Source organism: Mastigoproctus giganteus, chromosome 3 (genome assembly GCF_048544385.1).
Source record: "Mastigoproctus giganteus isolate SK-2022 chromosome 3, ASM4854438v1, whole genome shotgun sequence".
In the NCBI taxonomy this organism is placed as follows: Eukaryota; Metazoa; Arthropoda; class Arachnida; order Uropygi; family Thelyphonidae; genus Mastigoproctus; species Mastigoproctus giganteus.
In genome coordinates, this window is record NC_143577.1 from 48,521,045 (window position 1) to 48,536,029 (window position 14,985).

General features: G+C 37.0%; 1 protein-coding gene across 1 annotated transcript in view; it reads left to right on the forward strand.

Annotated features, from left to right (window-relative positions):
* The first annotated feature begins 2,006 nt into the window (after window positions 1-2,006).
* Neurl4 (neuralized E3 ubiquitin protein ligase 4) overlaps window positions 2,007-14,985 on the forward strand; it is a 636,447-nt gene continuing 623,468 nt past the window's right edge. Inside the window, exons 1-2 of the mRNA XM_090369970.1 lie at window positions 2,007-2,351; window positions 5,805-6,153. Of these exons, the coding sequence (XP_090226096.1) occupies window positions 2,181-2,351; window positions 5,805-6,153 (520 nt within the window). The 5' untranslated portion in view covers window positions 2,007-2,180. The remainder of the gene's footprint in view (window positions 2,352-5,804; window positions 6,154-14,985) is intronic.

Consider the following 14,985-nt stretch of genomic DNA (forward strand, 5'->3'; position numbering starts at 1 on the left):
TTGCGTGTGTTCTAGGGTCGATTTGTTGTTTTGCTGGATGAAAAACCCAGGTTCTGGGGGGGGGGGGGACCTTGCTATCTACGCCGGAGACCGGAATTGGCGATACATTTGTACACATCCAGTCCATGGGGACTTGCCCTGAATCTAAAGATGCTCTCACAATTATGGCTAAGGGTTTGCTTACTTCCGTCGCTGACTAATTCAAAATAACTGGATAGATTCCATCTACCTCAATTGCCTTTTTTATGCTTAACTTCAACAATTTCTCTTGCACTTAGCACTCCGTAATTACACAATCATTTAGCTCCCTATTAGAGTTTAGTAAACTTCTGTCCTCCCCTTCCTTACAGAATTCCTCATGTGTGAATGTAGGTGCAAAATACTCATTCGTTTTGTCAGCTATCTGAGCAGCATCATCAACAGTCGAACCAACAACATCGAGTGGATCAATCTGATTCATGCCCTTCCTTCTAGGGTTTACATAAGTAAAGTCTTTGTTGTTTTTCTTTGCATCCATTATTAAGGATTTCTCGTAATCAGCCTTCGCGTGTCTAACTTCCTTTATGACTTGATTACAGACTAGATTATATCTGCTGTAGGCTTCTGTGTCACCTGCTAATTTTTATGCATTCCATGCATTTTTCTTCTCTGCCACGAGTCTCCTTAGTTCATCTGACATCCATTTAGGCCTAAATCTTGAACAGTAGTTCTTAGTTGGTATGAAAAGCATGGTAGCTTCCAAGATTAATTCCTCGAAGGCTTCCCATTTAAAATTCACTGTTTTTAACATCATCAGTTGATACCACTATGTAGAATTCAAAAACTGCTTGACACATTGTAGTTACCTTTACGAAAACAATCCTCGGACTAATATCATTAGTCCGCGAAGAGCAGCGTCCATTGATCACAACTCTCTGTCTTCTCCCACTCAACCACCCTTTTATCCATTGTAGCCACTTACCCTTATTACAATTTCCCAATTTGTACAGTAATCTTCCATACGAAATTTGTACTCCAATTTGTACAGTAATCTTCCATACGAAACAGTGTCAAAAGCTTCCCTGAAATCCAAGTATATGATATCAAAATTATTTTTTGCATCTAGTTCCTTTGTAACCGCATCATAGTATCCAATAAAATTTGTCAAAGAAGACTTTCCCTTAACAAACTCATGCTGTGTCTGAATTATTGCTGCAGTCTTGTCTAGATGATCCTGCAATGTGTTTAAAATGTCAAAATTTTACCCAGTGTATTTCAAATTATTTAAAGTTGTTTACTTCGCTCGCAGCAGTAGTGTACAAGGAAGAATACGTGCTTGTTTTTGCTCTTTGTAGAGGATTAGTATCGTGAAACGTCTGGTTTAGGGGAAAAATTATATATTGTATATGAAAAATGACTGCACCATTTTTGTTAATTTTCGATTTCAGTTCACGTTTCGACACACCTTAATCTGAAGTTTTTCGGTTTCAGGTCGGTCCTCGCCACTAAGAAAAGCATCGCCGCGGACGTTTACTGCCCGTAGATTGTGCACACATAGCTAAAGAGTATGCGGTGGTCATTTTTGTCTTACTACCAACTTTATTCACTGTCATTGCTAGTGGTCAATTTACAATTAAAATGTTTCAACCGGTGGGTAGTGAACTCTTCAACAAGAGCTAAAGGTTTTACTGTTTTCGTGTTTCCATACATACAATAAGTGCTAGAGGGCTCATCATATTTCCGTTTCCACACGGCAAGTTGATGTGCAAGAAATTGTGCTCTTCTGTATTCGCTTTAAACCATGTTTAACTCGCTTAACTTGTTTTTTTATGTTTAAAAAAGCATTGGATATTCTTCAAACTTATTCCATTCATTATGGAAACGTATATACACATTGAGCTTTCTGGAATCAAAATAGTAATTTTTGATGTTCAGTTAGATCACGAGTAGTACAGCTGTATTTAACCTTTAAAGTATCTGTATATATATATATTTTTTTTTTTTTACTACTAATGAATTTTGTTTTTGTGCTGTTTGCTGATGATAGCAAAACAAATGTAACTCAAGCCAACTAGATATATCTTGTTCTTCAGAGAAATCATTGAATGAGCGAGAAAGTCCACAACATTGTAATTGTAAAAAGGTATTAATCCGAATGTCTAATTTCATAGGTATTTTGCAAAAAAAATATGTGATTTACGATGGCCACCGTTCTAAAATTACATCACAAAACAGGTAGCATGGTAACGTTGAGTAATGAAAACAGAACGGCCCATAGAAATAATCCATACAAGGAATTTAACAATGGATTAATTATGAGTAGTACGCCACTTGAAGATGATAAGCTGTTTCAAGTTCGTATTGAGAAAAAGGTAAGCAGGATTCTTAGTAGACATCTCTTGCCTTTGGCTATACCAGATAATTGTGTGCTTGAGAGAAATTTCTGATTAATGAATTTCAGATTACTGCAGTTCTGTATATACAGTAAACTGGAAAATACAGTTAATTTTACAAAAAAAAAAAAAAAAAAAGTAATAGTAATGGAGGCATGTGATGCAAGAAAGCAAGCATATGAGCTTATGTAGAACCAGCCCAAAACAAAAAAAACAACAATTTCACATATCCATTTCCCTTAAAGGTTTGTCCAGTTCCTCCTTGAATTTATTTAAACTATCAACTTCTACAATGACAGATGGAAGTTTATTCCAGCAATTAATCACCCACTGGCTAAAGGCAAATTTTTGCACATCTATTCTACAACTGTCTTTCCTCAATTTGAATTTTTGCCCCCCTCAGGTTTGTGATCTGAGCAAGCAGAAAAATCCCATCAAAATTCAGTGTGCTCAGCCCATTCAAGGCCTTATACATCTCAATCAGATCACCTTGCAGGTGCCTAGTCTCTAGCCACTTCACTTGGCAGAAATAAAGTCTTTCTTGGTAAGAGTACCCTATTGTTCCCCTCACCGGTCTTGTTGCCCTTTTCTGTACACGCCCAAGCATCTCTACATCCTTCCTAAAATGAGGCTTCCAGACCTGTATGCAGTATGGTGTGGCCTGACCATTGCCTTATACAAGGGGATAATCACCTCCCTATCCCTGCTTGCAAAATTCCTGTATATCATTGACATTACCCCATGACCTGCTCTGGCAGCCTGTCTGCATTGCTCAGAAAACTTCATATCCAACTTCACAATTACTCCCAGGTCTTTTTCATTTTCTACTACCCTAAGTGCAGTACCACACAGTTGGTATGTTTCTCTGGGGCTACTTTTCCCCCCATATGCAGTACTTTGCATTTTCCAATGCTAAACTTCAGCCCATCTGCCCAAATCTTCTAGATCCTGTTACAGTAGCACACTGCCGTTACTGTCATTAACAACCCTGCCAACCTTTGTATCATCTGCAAACTTCGACATTAAGCCTGATATACCTTCATCAGTATCATTGATAAATATACAAAAACAGTGGGCCCAACGCCGAACACTGTGGGACTCTACTAATAACATTAGTCCACAAAGAGCAGTGTCCATTGATTACCACTCTCTGTCTTTTCCCACTCAACCACCCTCTTATCCATTGTAGCAACTTACCCTTAATACCATACTGCTCCAGTATGTACAGTGGTCATCCATGTGCAACAGTGTGAAAAGCTTTCCTGAAATCCACGTATATGATATCAAAATTATTTTTTGCATCCAGTTCCTTTGTAACCACATTATAGTATCCAATCAAATTTGTCAGACAAGACTTTCCCTTAACAAACCTATGCTGTGTCTGAATTATTGCTACAGTCTTTTCTAGATGATCCTGCAATGCATCTTTAGCCAATAACTCCATTGTTATTCTGCAGAGAATGGAATTTATTTTTATATAAAATGCTTTCAGGACTTTTAACTTGTTCTTTTTATGTTTTTGCTGTTTGTTAGATTCAAACTGCATTGATAATGCAGTGGTTCTTAAATCACACAGAAGAATAAAACTTGTCTTTGTAACAAGTTGCCATGGTATTGCACTTCCTTCAAACAGATGGCTTTGCCAACAGATTTAATTGCCCATTTGCTTAAAAAATGAGACTGCCATGACAGCCTGTTTCAGAAGTAACTGGTCTCCCATTAGATAGTATATGTCTCTAAGGACACACAAAGGAAAACAGTTGTAAAGAAGTTGTTCGATGTAAGCTGCAATGCAGTATATGAATCATTTTAAAAGTTGTAATATAGTTAAAGCTATTTGTTGGAAGTATTGGAATACCAGGGAAACTCAGCATTTTTACCAGTGCAATACCAGTGCATTTTTACTGCAAAACAAAGGCAAGTTTGTTTTGCAGTAAAAATCTGAGATCATTGCATTATCCATGTAGTTTAAATCCTGCAGGCCTCAAAATCAGAGGAATGGACAAGGTAGTCATAAATTTTACAGATGTAAATAAGTACAGTTTATGTTTCATATTTATGAAATGTGCTCATCTAATTAAACTGCTCAACCATTAAGTATACCTCTCAAAAATCCAGAAAATTTTAAGATCCAGTACCTCTCAATCCCCAAAGGTGCTGGATTTTATTCAATTTACTTTATTTATTAAGATAATTTGTAGTTATCTTTCAAGTTTATAAGGAAGTGTGCATTTCTATTTTTTCACACAATAGAGTTTTAAATTTGTAAATAGGATATTAATGGATTTTTATTAACACTGTATTTAACGAATTGGCAGTTCTATTAAAAAAAAAATTCTATTTTGTGCTCTAGAATTATCTGCCTCAAACGATAATTCAGTACTTCTCAAGATAAGAATTTTTCTTCACTTTCTCGATTAAAAATTTAAAATAACTTTTTGAGTATAGTCAAGTAATCACCAGGTACTTGAAATTTAACTCATTAGTGCCTGCGAATTATTTGATTGGCAAGTTGTGTGCCAGTCAACAAAAGTTGACTGGCACACAACAAAAATTATCATCAGGTACTGGTGCACAAACTATCATCTGCAAATGATTGAGGTGTGTGTAGTGAAGCCAATGCTGAAATTTGTTTTGCATAATGTACAGTTTCAGATTACATTATAATTAAAAATTAATCTGTTAAATAAACATTATTAATTAGAAGAAAATTACAAGGACTTGTGATAATTACTTACTTGTATAAGATTTCAAATTTCTTGTTTAAGGCATTAACAAAGTCTTAAACACATCAATTCAGGGCCATGGGTTTTGTTGGAATTTTTTCTCTGCCATTCTACAACCTAGAATGGCAGAGAAAAGATCTTGAAATGACATAAAACCTAGAGCCCATACATGATATATTTAAACCTGGATACTCCAGGTCAAACCTAAAGAAATGGCAGCACTAGTCAGTTGGTTATGAAAGACATACATTTATATAGTAGTAAAACCTATGAAACATTTTCTGCATTCTGGACTTTTTGCAGAGAAAGGAAGTCTGATCATAAAGGTGTTAATCTGCCATGTGGCACAGTGTTTTTGTCATGAATTTCTTCGTATTGCACTTTCAATTGAAGTATTATTCCCCATTGTTTTGCTGTGAAATCACACTTATGATCCTTTCCCAGCCTTCACTGATATGGTGATATCAGTACCAGCCTTTGTAATAAGGCATTAATAAGGTTTATGACCCTGTACTGTTCCTTATAGTCACGTAATAGACATTTTTTATTCCTGATGCAGTACTGAGGCAACTCATAAAAAGTAACACTGTAGTATGAGTAATCAGTTCCACTGTGATTAGACAAAATATAACAACATGTAAGGACTAATAATTTATTTAAACTTTATAACCGTAAGTAATTATTTATTTATTTATTTTTTGTCTAGGTGCCCACATGGAGTGGGTCTATTGAAATTGGGATAACATCTGTTGATCCTTCAACATTAAAATTTCCATCTAGTGCAAGTGGTTTACGTAAAGGTTCATGGATTATGTCTGGGACATCAGTTCTACAGGATGGTCGATCGATTATGGAAGAATATGGAGAAGATCTGGACCAACTCGATGAAGGTGATTGTGTTGGGGTTTTAAGGACATCAACAAGTGAATTGCATATTTTTATTAATGGTGTAGACCAAGGATTAGCAGCTTCTGGCATTCCACCTCAGGTATATGCAGTAATTGATATGTATGGAAAATGTGCTCAGGTTTCTATGTCTAATTCTGAAGATGATGGTATGTGATTCCTTTATAATTTACTACTATTAATGTTTGTAAAATTTTATTTGAACATCAGTATTCATCTGGCATATATAATGCTTAAAAGATAGAGAATCTGTTGCCTGTAGCATGCATTGTGTGGGCCAACTGCATTCATTCTGAAAAATAATAAATATTAAAGAAAATATTTTTTAAAATGAAAGAGATAGAGGCATATGCACTTGTAAAACACTACTACTGCAAAGAATATATGATAGCAGTTAATGGTTGTGGCTATTGTGCCTTTGTACCAGTTATCACCCTCTTGTACAACTCGAAAGTATAGATATTTTTTTTTAGTTATAATCCAAGTGTGAAGTTGTGTCTATACTGTAAATTGATTTGCACACTGCTGCTTGCAAAGAGATAGTAACTTGGGCAGCCCTTGTAGTTAACTTGGTGGTTATGATTATTATGCTTCCACATTGTGTGGAAAAGGTTTGGAGGTTTCAGATTATCCCTAGACAGAGGGAGAACCTTTATCAGTTTTTTCACAATTTGGCTAATTTAGTTGGCCCTATCAGTGGGTTGCATGCATGTGTTGAAATGGAAAATTTTACAAAATGGAACATGGTTAATAAAGTATCTTGTTTTAATAATCAAGTATGTACATGATATTACCAATGTGTGTGACAAATTTGAATAGTATTCTAGTGCTCTCTGGTCCATTCTGGCCCTTTTTGCTTGGCTTTATGTCCAAACTGTGGTTTCTCATTTTCAGCAAAAAAGGCAAATCGAAGACTATACCTTGTTGCTGATATAATATACTGATACTTTGGTATGTTATGAACATACCGAATATGTTTATCAGGGCTTGATTGTACTCACCTTTTGTGAATTGTAACCTACAATTCACGAATTGGTTTCCTATATTCTATAGTGAAAATATGATGGCCTGCTCTCTTAACCAATACACATTAGAAAGGAAGAGCATCATTTTGTTTCATCTCTATTATTTAGCTTCCAGTAGAGCTGGAGCATCATTTTGTTCTAGCACTACTGTAAGCTAAATACAAAGAAAGACTGTTTACAAAGTTAAGAATGCTTTCTATGTGTTCACTACAGACTACAGCGACATCATCTGTAAATCATTTCCAGATATGTACACAAACTACAGTCTTCTGGGAATGATGGAAATTTACTGCCGTTGTGCCCAGCAGATGATTAATTGGCCAATGTGCTGGACATAGCTAACTTAGGGAACAGTTTGAGCTCTAATAAACCTAATGTCTTCTGGTACCATTGATCAGTGGTCAAGTATGAAAAAGCAACGAGTATTGATACCTGTTAACTACAAACAATTAAAATAGAGTTCCTAAGTAAAAGAAAACATGTATTTCTGATAACTGAATTACAGGTATAGATAACTTACTGAATTGCAGAATTTTAGTTTGACAGATTCAACCCCCCCCAACTGAAGTAATTCAGAAGAGAGTATTTATTTTGCAACAAAAATATGCACTTAGTTTGGGGTTTCCCTTGTTAAACACGTTGTTGTTGTTCTGTCATTGTTTGGATGAATGAATGCATTTAAATAGGACACGTAGCATTTCAAAAAAATGGGACGCTAAACTGCTATATTTAACAAATTTCATAAGACAGATTTCAAAACAAATCATTAAAAAACTATTTTTCAAATAACACAAAGTTAGCAATTCTTCATAGCTAGTTCTCATTTTTAACAAAATTTAAACTATGAGTGGCCACAATAACCCATAGTTAATGCTAGTTTACACATTAATACTTAAGTATAAACCAACACATTAATTAGTAACCCCAAAATAGTATTAATAACCCCAAATAAGCATATTTCATGTGAAATATGCTTATTTATTTGGGCTTATTAATACTATTGTTTTGGTTTATACTTAAGCTTTTTCATTTCAGATTATCTGTGTAAGCAAACTGGTTTCTCTTGTTGCATTAATCCTTCCTTTTTATTTATTTAAATGGTGGTCCACTGTTAAATATTTGTTGAGAATCTCATTCAGAATTCAGTTTGGTAGTCACAGTCCACACTTTCAAAAATATAAAAAAATTCTATCCTACTTCTAAATTCTGCAGGCCTTACTTAAAGAATGGACAAGGTTATTAATAATAGCTTTTATTATCTGTAACTAAAAATTGCCATCCTTAACAGCTAGCTGGAGAAACCATCTGTTTCCCTTTAAGTTCGTGTTCCCTTTTTTCTCAGAATTGAGAAAAAAGAAGACTTTCTTCTTTATCTAACTAAGAAAAAGAAAAGGCAAATTGAAATTCTTTCTTTCTTTCTTTCTTTCATAGAAACTTGCCTGTTTTAATGAGAATTGTTTTCACTTTTAAAGCTTCATTTATGTTCTAATTCTCTCTCTCCCCCACCTCCCCAAATAACTAATAGGTTCAATGGAGTAGTGTTTGATTATAGAAACAATTGCATGCACAGGTATATAGTCATTTAACTAATACTATTAAACATGCATTAATGAGACAAGAGAGCAAAGTTTTATTGATGAATTATTTAAGTGATTTATATATTTTAAGTTAGATATAATCACAACTATATTGTAAATGAAATAATGACAAAGCTTCAAAAACAAAACATTAGAAGATATAATAATTAAAAAAAAAAAAAAGGCAGTTCAATGGATGGAAAAGAAAAAATTTCCTCAGAGTTTTCTTCTCTTCTTTCTAAATTGAAGGTTCCTCCGTAGCCATGTGGGCAGGAGCAGCAGTGTGTAGCACACGCTTCTTGATTAGACCGGGGTTCGAGCCTGTGACCACCAAATACGGAGGATGCAGAGAGGTCAGGGAATGACCACCGCACATCCCCGGAGCAATATGGCCTTAGTTGCTAATGCTCCTAAAAACCAAAATAACAATAACAATAATCTAAATTGAAAGAAGCATTCTCTCCAATTCTTTCTCTTAAAATTATGAGTTATGACTGAAAAATGTCCTGATTTCTAAAAAGTTGTTATTGGCCTCACCAATAGCAATATGCTCATTGCTTGGATAATAAAGAAAGGGAGAGAAAAATAAATAAGCAGAGGCAATCTTATGAAATATGGTTGCACTGAGAGTCACCAGAATATTCCATTATACTTGTAAGATAAGGGTATGCTGCCCTACCATTAATATCTAGACACCTGCAAATGATATGGTCCTTGACGTTGTCACAGACATTCTCTCAGATATGCCAGACAAGTTGTACTTGCTAACTGGGAGTCTAAAATGCTGATGGAACTGATATTCGGGTGACATTCAAGTCAAGTGGACCCAATTTCGGCAAAGTCCGGACTGTCTGTGACAGCCAAATCCTCCACTTGCACCTTCACGATGATAGGACTGTTAGTAACCCTGGGTATAACCTCCATGCACATGCACACTGTGGGCTGTGAACCAACGTAAGGGGTCGAGGTGTGATGCCCACACCACATGGAGGAATGCCACCCTCTGTGTTATCAGGCAATTCTAGGTGGTAGATGACTCATCAACCGGTGAAATACCACCACCACTTTGCTTATTGGAGGCTTGAAGTGGTGGAACCCATGTTTAGTCTCCAGAGCTAAGTTCCGGTCAACCCTTCCCCAACTCTTCCATCATGCAGTATGACTGATGTTTTTTGAGGTTATAATGAACATCATGGTGAGATCCAATCTTCCTTACATTTCGAGGGTACAGCTATAAAATGGTATTCGCAGGTTGGCCACTAGTTAGTACACCAGACTGAACCTATTGATAACTCTTTAGGAGGCTTCTGGATCAGCTAGTGTATAATCTTGCTACCTCTACTCTGCCAGATAGTGACTGGAGGGAGTCCGAGTAGTGTGTATGCGGGGGGCATTGTCGAGGCCACATTATGTCAAGAATCTGGGTATATTCTTACCATGTGTATGCCATATCCAAAAATTTCATTACTTCATACAGCATGTCTCATCCACTTTTTCTTACTATTGAATACACCATTAATTGTCAAACAAATAGAGCAAGCTTATCTGCGAAAAGATCTAAACCTCCCAAGCACTTCCTAATTCATTTCACAAATATACGTGGTCTCAATTCTAATCTCAATGATGTCCATTTCCACTTGCAGTCTGCCAAACCCCATGTACGTTTTCTGACAGAATCTCAGTTATTGGTTGATTCAACTACTGCTCATCTCAGTTGCCAAATTTATTCACTGTATGATTCCTTTCGCCTCAAAGGGGGTACTTGTGCATATGTCCGTTCCGATATTCCTTGTCAGAGACTTTGTAATTTGGAATCTCCTCTCTTCGATCTTCTCTGGCTTAAAATCTCTCTACCTCATTCTGTCAAATTCATCTGTTGTCTCAACCATTCTCCCAACTCCACTAATCACGTGGAGCTCTTTGACTTCCTCTCTTAGCAACTTGACTTTCTCCAGTCCAACTTTCCTAAGAGTGAGGTAATTTTCCTTGGTGATTTTAATGTTCACAATTCCAGCTGGCTTCCATTTTCTAGTCACACCAACCCAGCAGGTCGAGATGCTGAGGCTTTTGCAATTACTAATGACCCTGCACATTTACCTACAAGAATACAAGACAATCCTCTACATGCAGCCAACACGCTTGATCTTTTTCTTACAAACAACCCTTCTAAGTACACGGTTGAAGTGATTGGTCCTTTAGGCACTTCAGATCACAAATTGGTCATTGTCACTTCTCCAATGGAGCCTTTATCTCATGGCTATTCCCAACCTTGTGTTGTTTGGCATTACAAGAATGCAAAATGGGAAGACCTGTGAGATTTCTTTTCTTCTTTTCCTTGGTCGGATTACTGTTTCAAAACTTCTGATGTCAACGTTTTCTCAGATTGTGTCAGTGAAATTATTCTTGTAGGAATGGAATCCTTTATTCCACAGTCCACTTTAAAATCTCGTCCTTTATCTAAACCTTGGTTTTCCAATAAATGTGCTAAGGCTGTTCAAGAGAAGAATGTTGCATATTGTAATTGGCTTGTTTCCAAATCTTCAGTTTCATTTTCTGCCAAAGTGTGCAACAATTGAAAAGCAGTTATTAATCAGTCCAAACTAAATTTTGAACAGGCTACAAACCTTTCTTCTTGCCGTAATGGCAGCTGAGCATTCTGGTCTCTTGCCAAAGCTATTGGCTGCAACTCTCTGCTCCCATCTCTGTCAAAACCAGATGGTTCTGTTGTCACTTCAGCCAAGGATAAAGTTAACCTGCTAACATCCCATTTTTCTTCAAACTCATGTATTAATGATCTTGGTAAAACACCTCCCACCATTCCCAACACGCTCCATTCAATGCCTCCTGTGGTCTTCTGTCTGAAGGATGTCAAAAGGATTTTGACGAATCTTGATGCTAAGAAAGCTCCAGGTCCTGATGTTATTTCTCCACTTGTTCTCAAAACCTGTGCTCCTGTTCTTTGCCACCTTTTTTCACTTTCTTATTCCAAAGGTGTTTTTCCTTCTGCTTGGAAATTTGCTCATATCCAGCCAGTTCCTAAAAAGGGTGACAAATCCCTCTCATGCAGTTATTGTCCCATTGCAATTACTTCTACTCTTAACTGCCAACTCTTAAACTACCTAGAAACCTTCTGTCTGATCAACGATCGCCAGTATGGATTCCGCAAGTGTCGATCCACTGGTGATATTCTGTCCTATGTTACCCATTTATGGACAAATTCAGTGAAAAGTTCAGTGAAACACAAGCAGTTGCTCTTGACATCTCAAAGGCTTTCGATCGTGTTTTCCATAAAGGTCTCCTAAACAAGCTTCCATCTTATGGTTTGCCAACTGTTTTTTGTAATTGGTTTTCCAATTTTCTCTCTGGTCGCTCACTGAGGGTGATGGTAGATGGCTCTCTGTCTTCGAGATTTTCCACAAATACAGTGTTCTCGAAGGTTCAGTTCTTTCCCCCACTATTTTTCTCTTGTATATTAATGACCTTCTTCCATTGACTGGAAATCCTATCCATAGTTTTGCTGATGATTGCACATTGCATTCCACTTTCCATTTTGAGAAACCTTGCCCTGCTCAATCAGCTTAAACTTCTTGAATATCTGCTACCAGTTCCTTAAATGTCGATCTCCAGGTAATTCTCCAGTGGGGCAAAGACAATTTAGTTGATTTTAATATTATAAAACTCAGTCTTATCTTATATCTCGCAAAAAGGATTCTTCTGCTCCTATGCTTATCTTTGGTGACACTCCAATTTCTAGGCAAAATGATATATCTCTTTTGGGGATTACCCTGACTTCTAATCTCTCTTGGCACAAGCACATTACAAATATTTCTTCCTCTGCATCTAAAAAACTTGTTTTTCTCTTTTGCTCTTGGCATTACTTTTCTTCTAAAGCTGTTCACTCTGTACAAATCGCAAATCTGCCCTAGCATGGAATATTGTTCCCACATCTGGGACGGTGCCCCCAAAACCTCTCTGAGGCTTCTAGATTCCATTCAGAAGAGGGCAGTTAGGTTAATTAATCACTCCTCTCTACTCACTGTCTCATAGACGTTCTGTTTCTGCCGAACGCCTTTTCTACAGATACTTACATGGGCACTGTTCTTCTGAATTGGCGTCTATAATTCCCACTCTCTCTTTCAAAACAGTCCAAACATGTGCTGCCACCAGCCAACATCCATTTACTGTCCAACTTCAAACTCACAGAATGAGATTGAACTTTTCATCTTTCTTGTTTATTCATTGAATTGCCGTTTTCTGGAACAGCCTTTCTTTGTACGTATTTCCTGAAAATTACAGTCTACAGAAGTTCAAGTCTAATGTCAACAAATATCTTCTTTTGTCTTCTCAACCTCCAACCCAAGCACGGTACTAAGTACCGTGCTTGGGTTGGAGCACACGTTTCTTGATTAGACCGGGGTTCGAGCCTGTCAACACCAAATACGGAGGATGCGGAAAGGTCAGGGAATGACCACCGCATATCCTGGAGCAATATGGCCTTAGTTTCTAATGCTCCTAAAAAAAAACAAATAACAATAACAGCTTGGGTTGGGTAGGTTCTAATACCTCTCGTGTTTGGGGTTTTCATTAAAAAAAAATAATAAAAAATATCTACATGTAACCTTTCTTTACTTGAAAGCTAATAATGTGTGCTGAAACTTTTGGCCTTTAAGACCTCCAGTTTCTTTGGAACACTGTTCACAGTTTTTTATGAGTCCCTCTAATATTTTCAGCCATTCTGCTGTCAAAGCAGCAACCAGTTCAGTTTAGTTTTCTGGTTAGTCGCTCCTCTCTCTCTCTCTCTCTCTCTCTCTCTCACTCACTCACTCACTCACTCACACACACACACACACACACACATGATGATCCAATTCATCTCAGAGATTCTCTCTCTCTAGGATTGAGGTCTGGTGAATTTGACTTTTCAATGCTCATGTTCTCAAACCAGTTCATCACAATGTGAGCTGTATGACCTGGAGCATATTCCTGTTGATACAGGTGTAGGCTTTCCCTGACATGCTGCTGCTGCAACTTAGGTAACACATTATTGTCCAGGACATCTAGATAGTCCCCAGCATTCATGCCTTTTTCTAAAACAACCAATGGTTCCAAGCCAAACCTTGAAAAACAGCCCCAGACCATCACGCTGCTTCTTCCAAACTTCGTCTGGCATGCAGCTTTCTCTGGGCATCCACCACACCTAGGCATGACCGTCAGACCAGAAGATCATGTACCATGGCTCCAAAGTAAACTTTTCTATTGGTCTATGGTCCCAGAATGGTGGGCCTTACACAAAGCTAGATGTGGTCTGGCATTAGTTGAGGGTGATTAGTAGCTTGTAGGTGGCTACACAACTGTGGTAACCCATATTAAGCTGCATCCTGTGTACTGTACAGTTGTCTCCATGTGTCCCAGTTGTCTGAGGACTGGTGTGTAATGTTAACATTCATTATGAATGGATGATTTTTTACAGAGCTCCCTGGTCACATTCTGTCAGCTTTGGAGTTTTCTGGGTCATTTTGTTTAGTTTCAGCACTAGTGCACTAGTCCACTTCACCATGGTAAAATTTTATGAGCAATGAAAAACTTATTAAAATTATTAATAAAGAATGCCAAACTCCATTTCACAATATCTGCCTGGAATCCCAGCTTTTTATATTTGCTACAGAGTGCCTAAGTTAATTGGGAATTTACCAGTATTGGCCACTATACATCTACTGGTTGGTTTGTTAATTGGGAATTTAATGTTTAGTGCCAGATTTATGTTTAGAAAAGTCTGTTATTAATTATTTAGTCATTTGGTGTATTCATTATATACAGGGTCATTATAAAGTCCTTGTGCAGTTTTAAATTTTCATAACCTCTGTTCTCTACGTGATAAAATCAATCTGTAAAAAGGGTAAGGGAAAGAATTTATTACAGTTTTACATACATTTATTCTTGGGATTGTTAATTCTCAACATGTCTGCCGTCATTATGTATACAAACTGAGATATGATTCCGAAGTTCTACAAATATGTTTTGCAGTTGATTTTCAGTAATACCCTGACTCACATTAGCTGTCCTAGTCTGAAGATTGTGTAAAGAGAGAGGTTTTGTTGAATAAACAATAGTCTTAACATGTCCCCATAGAAAAAAAATCCAGTGGGCTCAAATCAGGTGAATGTGGTGGCCAAAAGATTGGTCCACCTCTTCCAATCCATCTGTTAGGAAAACTTTCATTCAGAAACTGCCTACCACTGAGAGCAAAGTGACAAGTGCACCATCTTGCTGAAACACTGTATCACTTATAAGTCCTAAATGTGTTAGTTCAGGAATAAAGTAATTCTGCAGCATTTCCAAGTAACTCTCACTATTAATAACCCGTTCTTGGCCTTCCAGA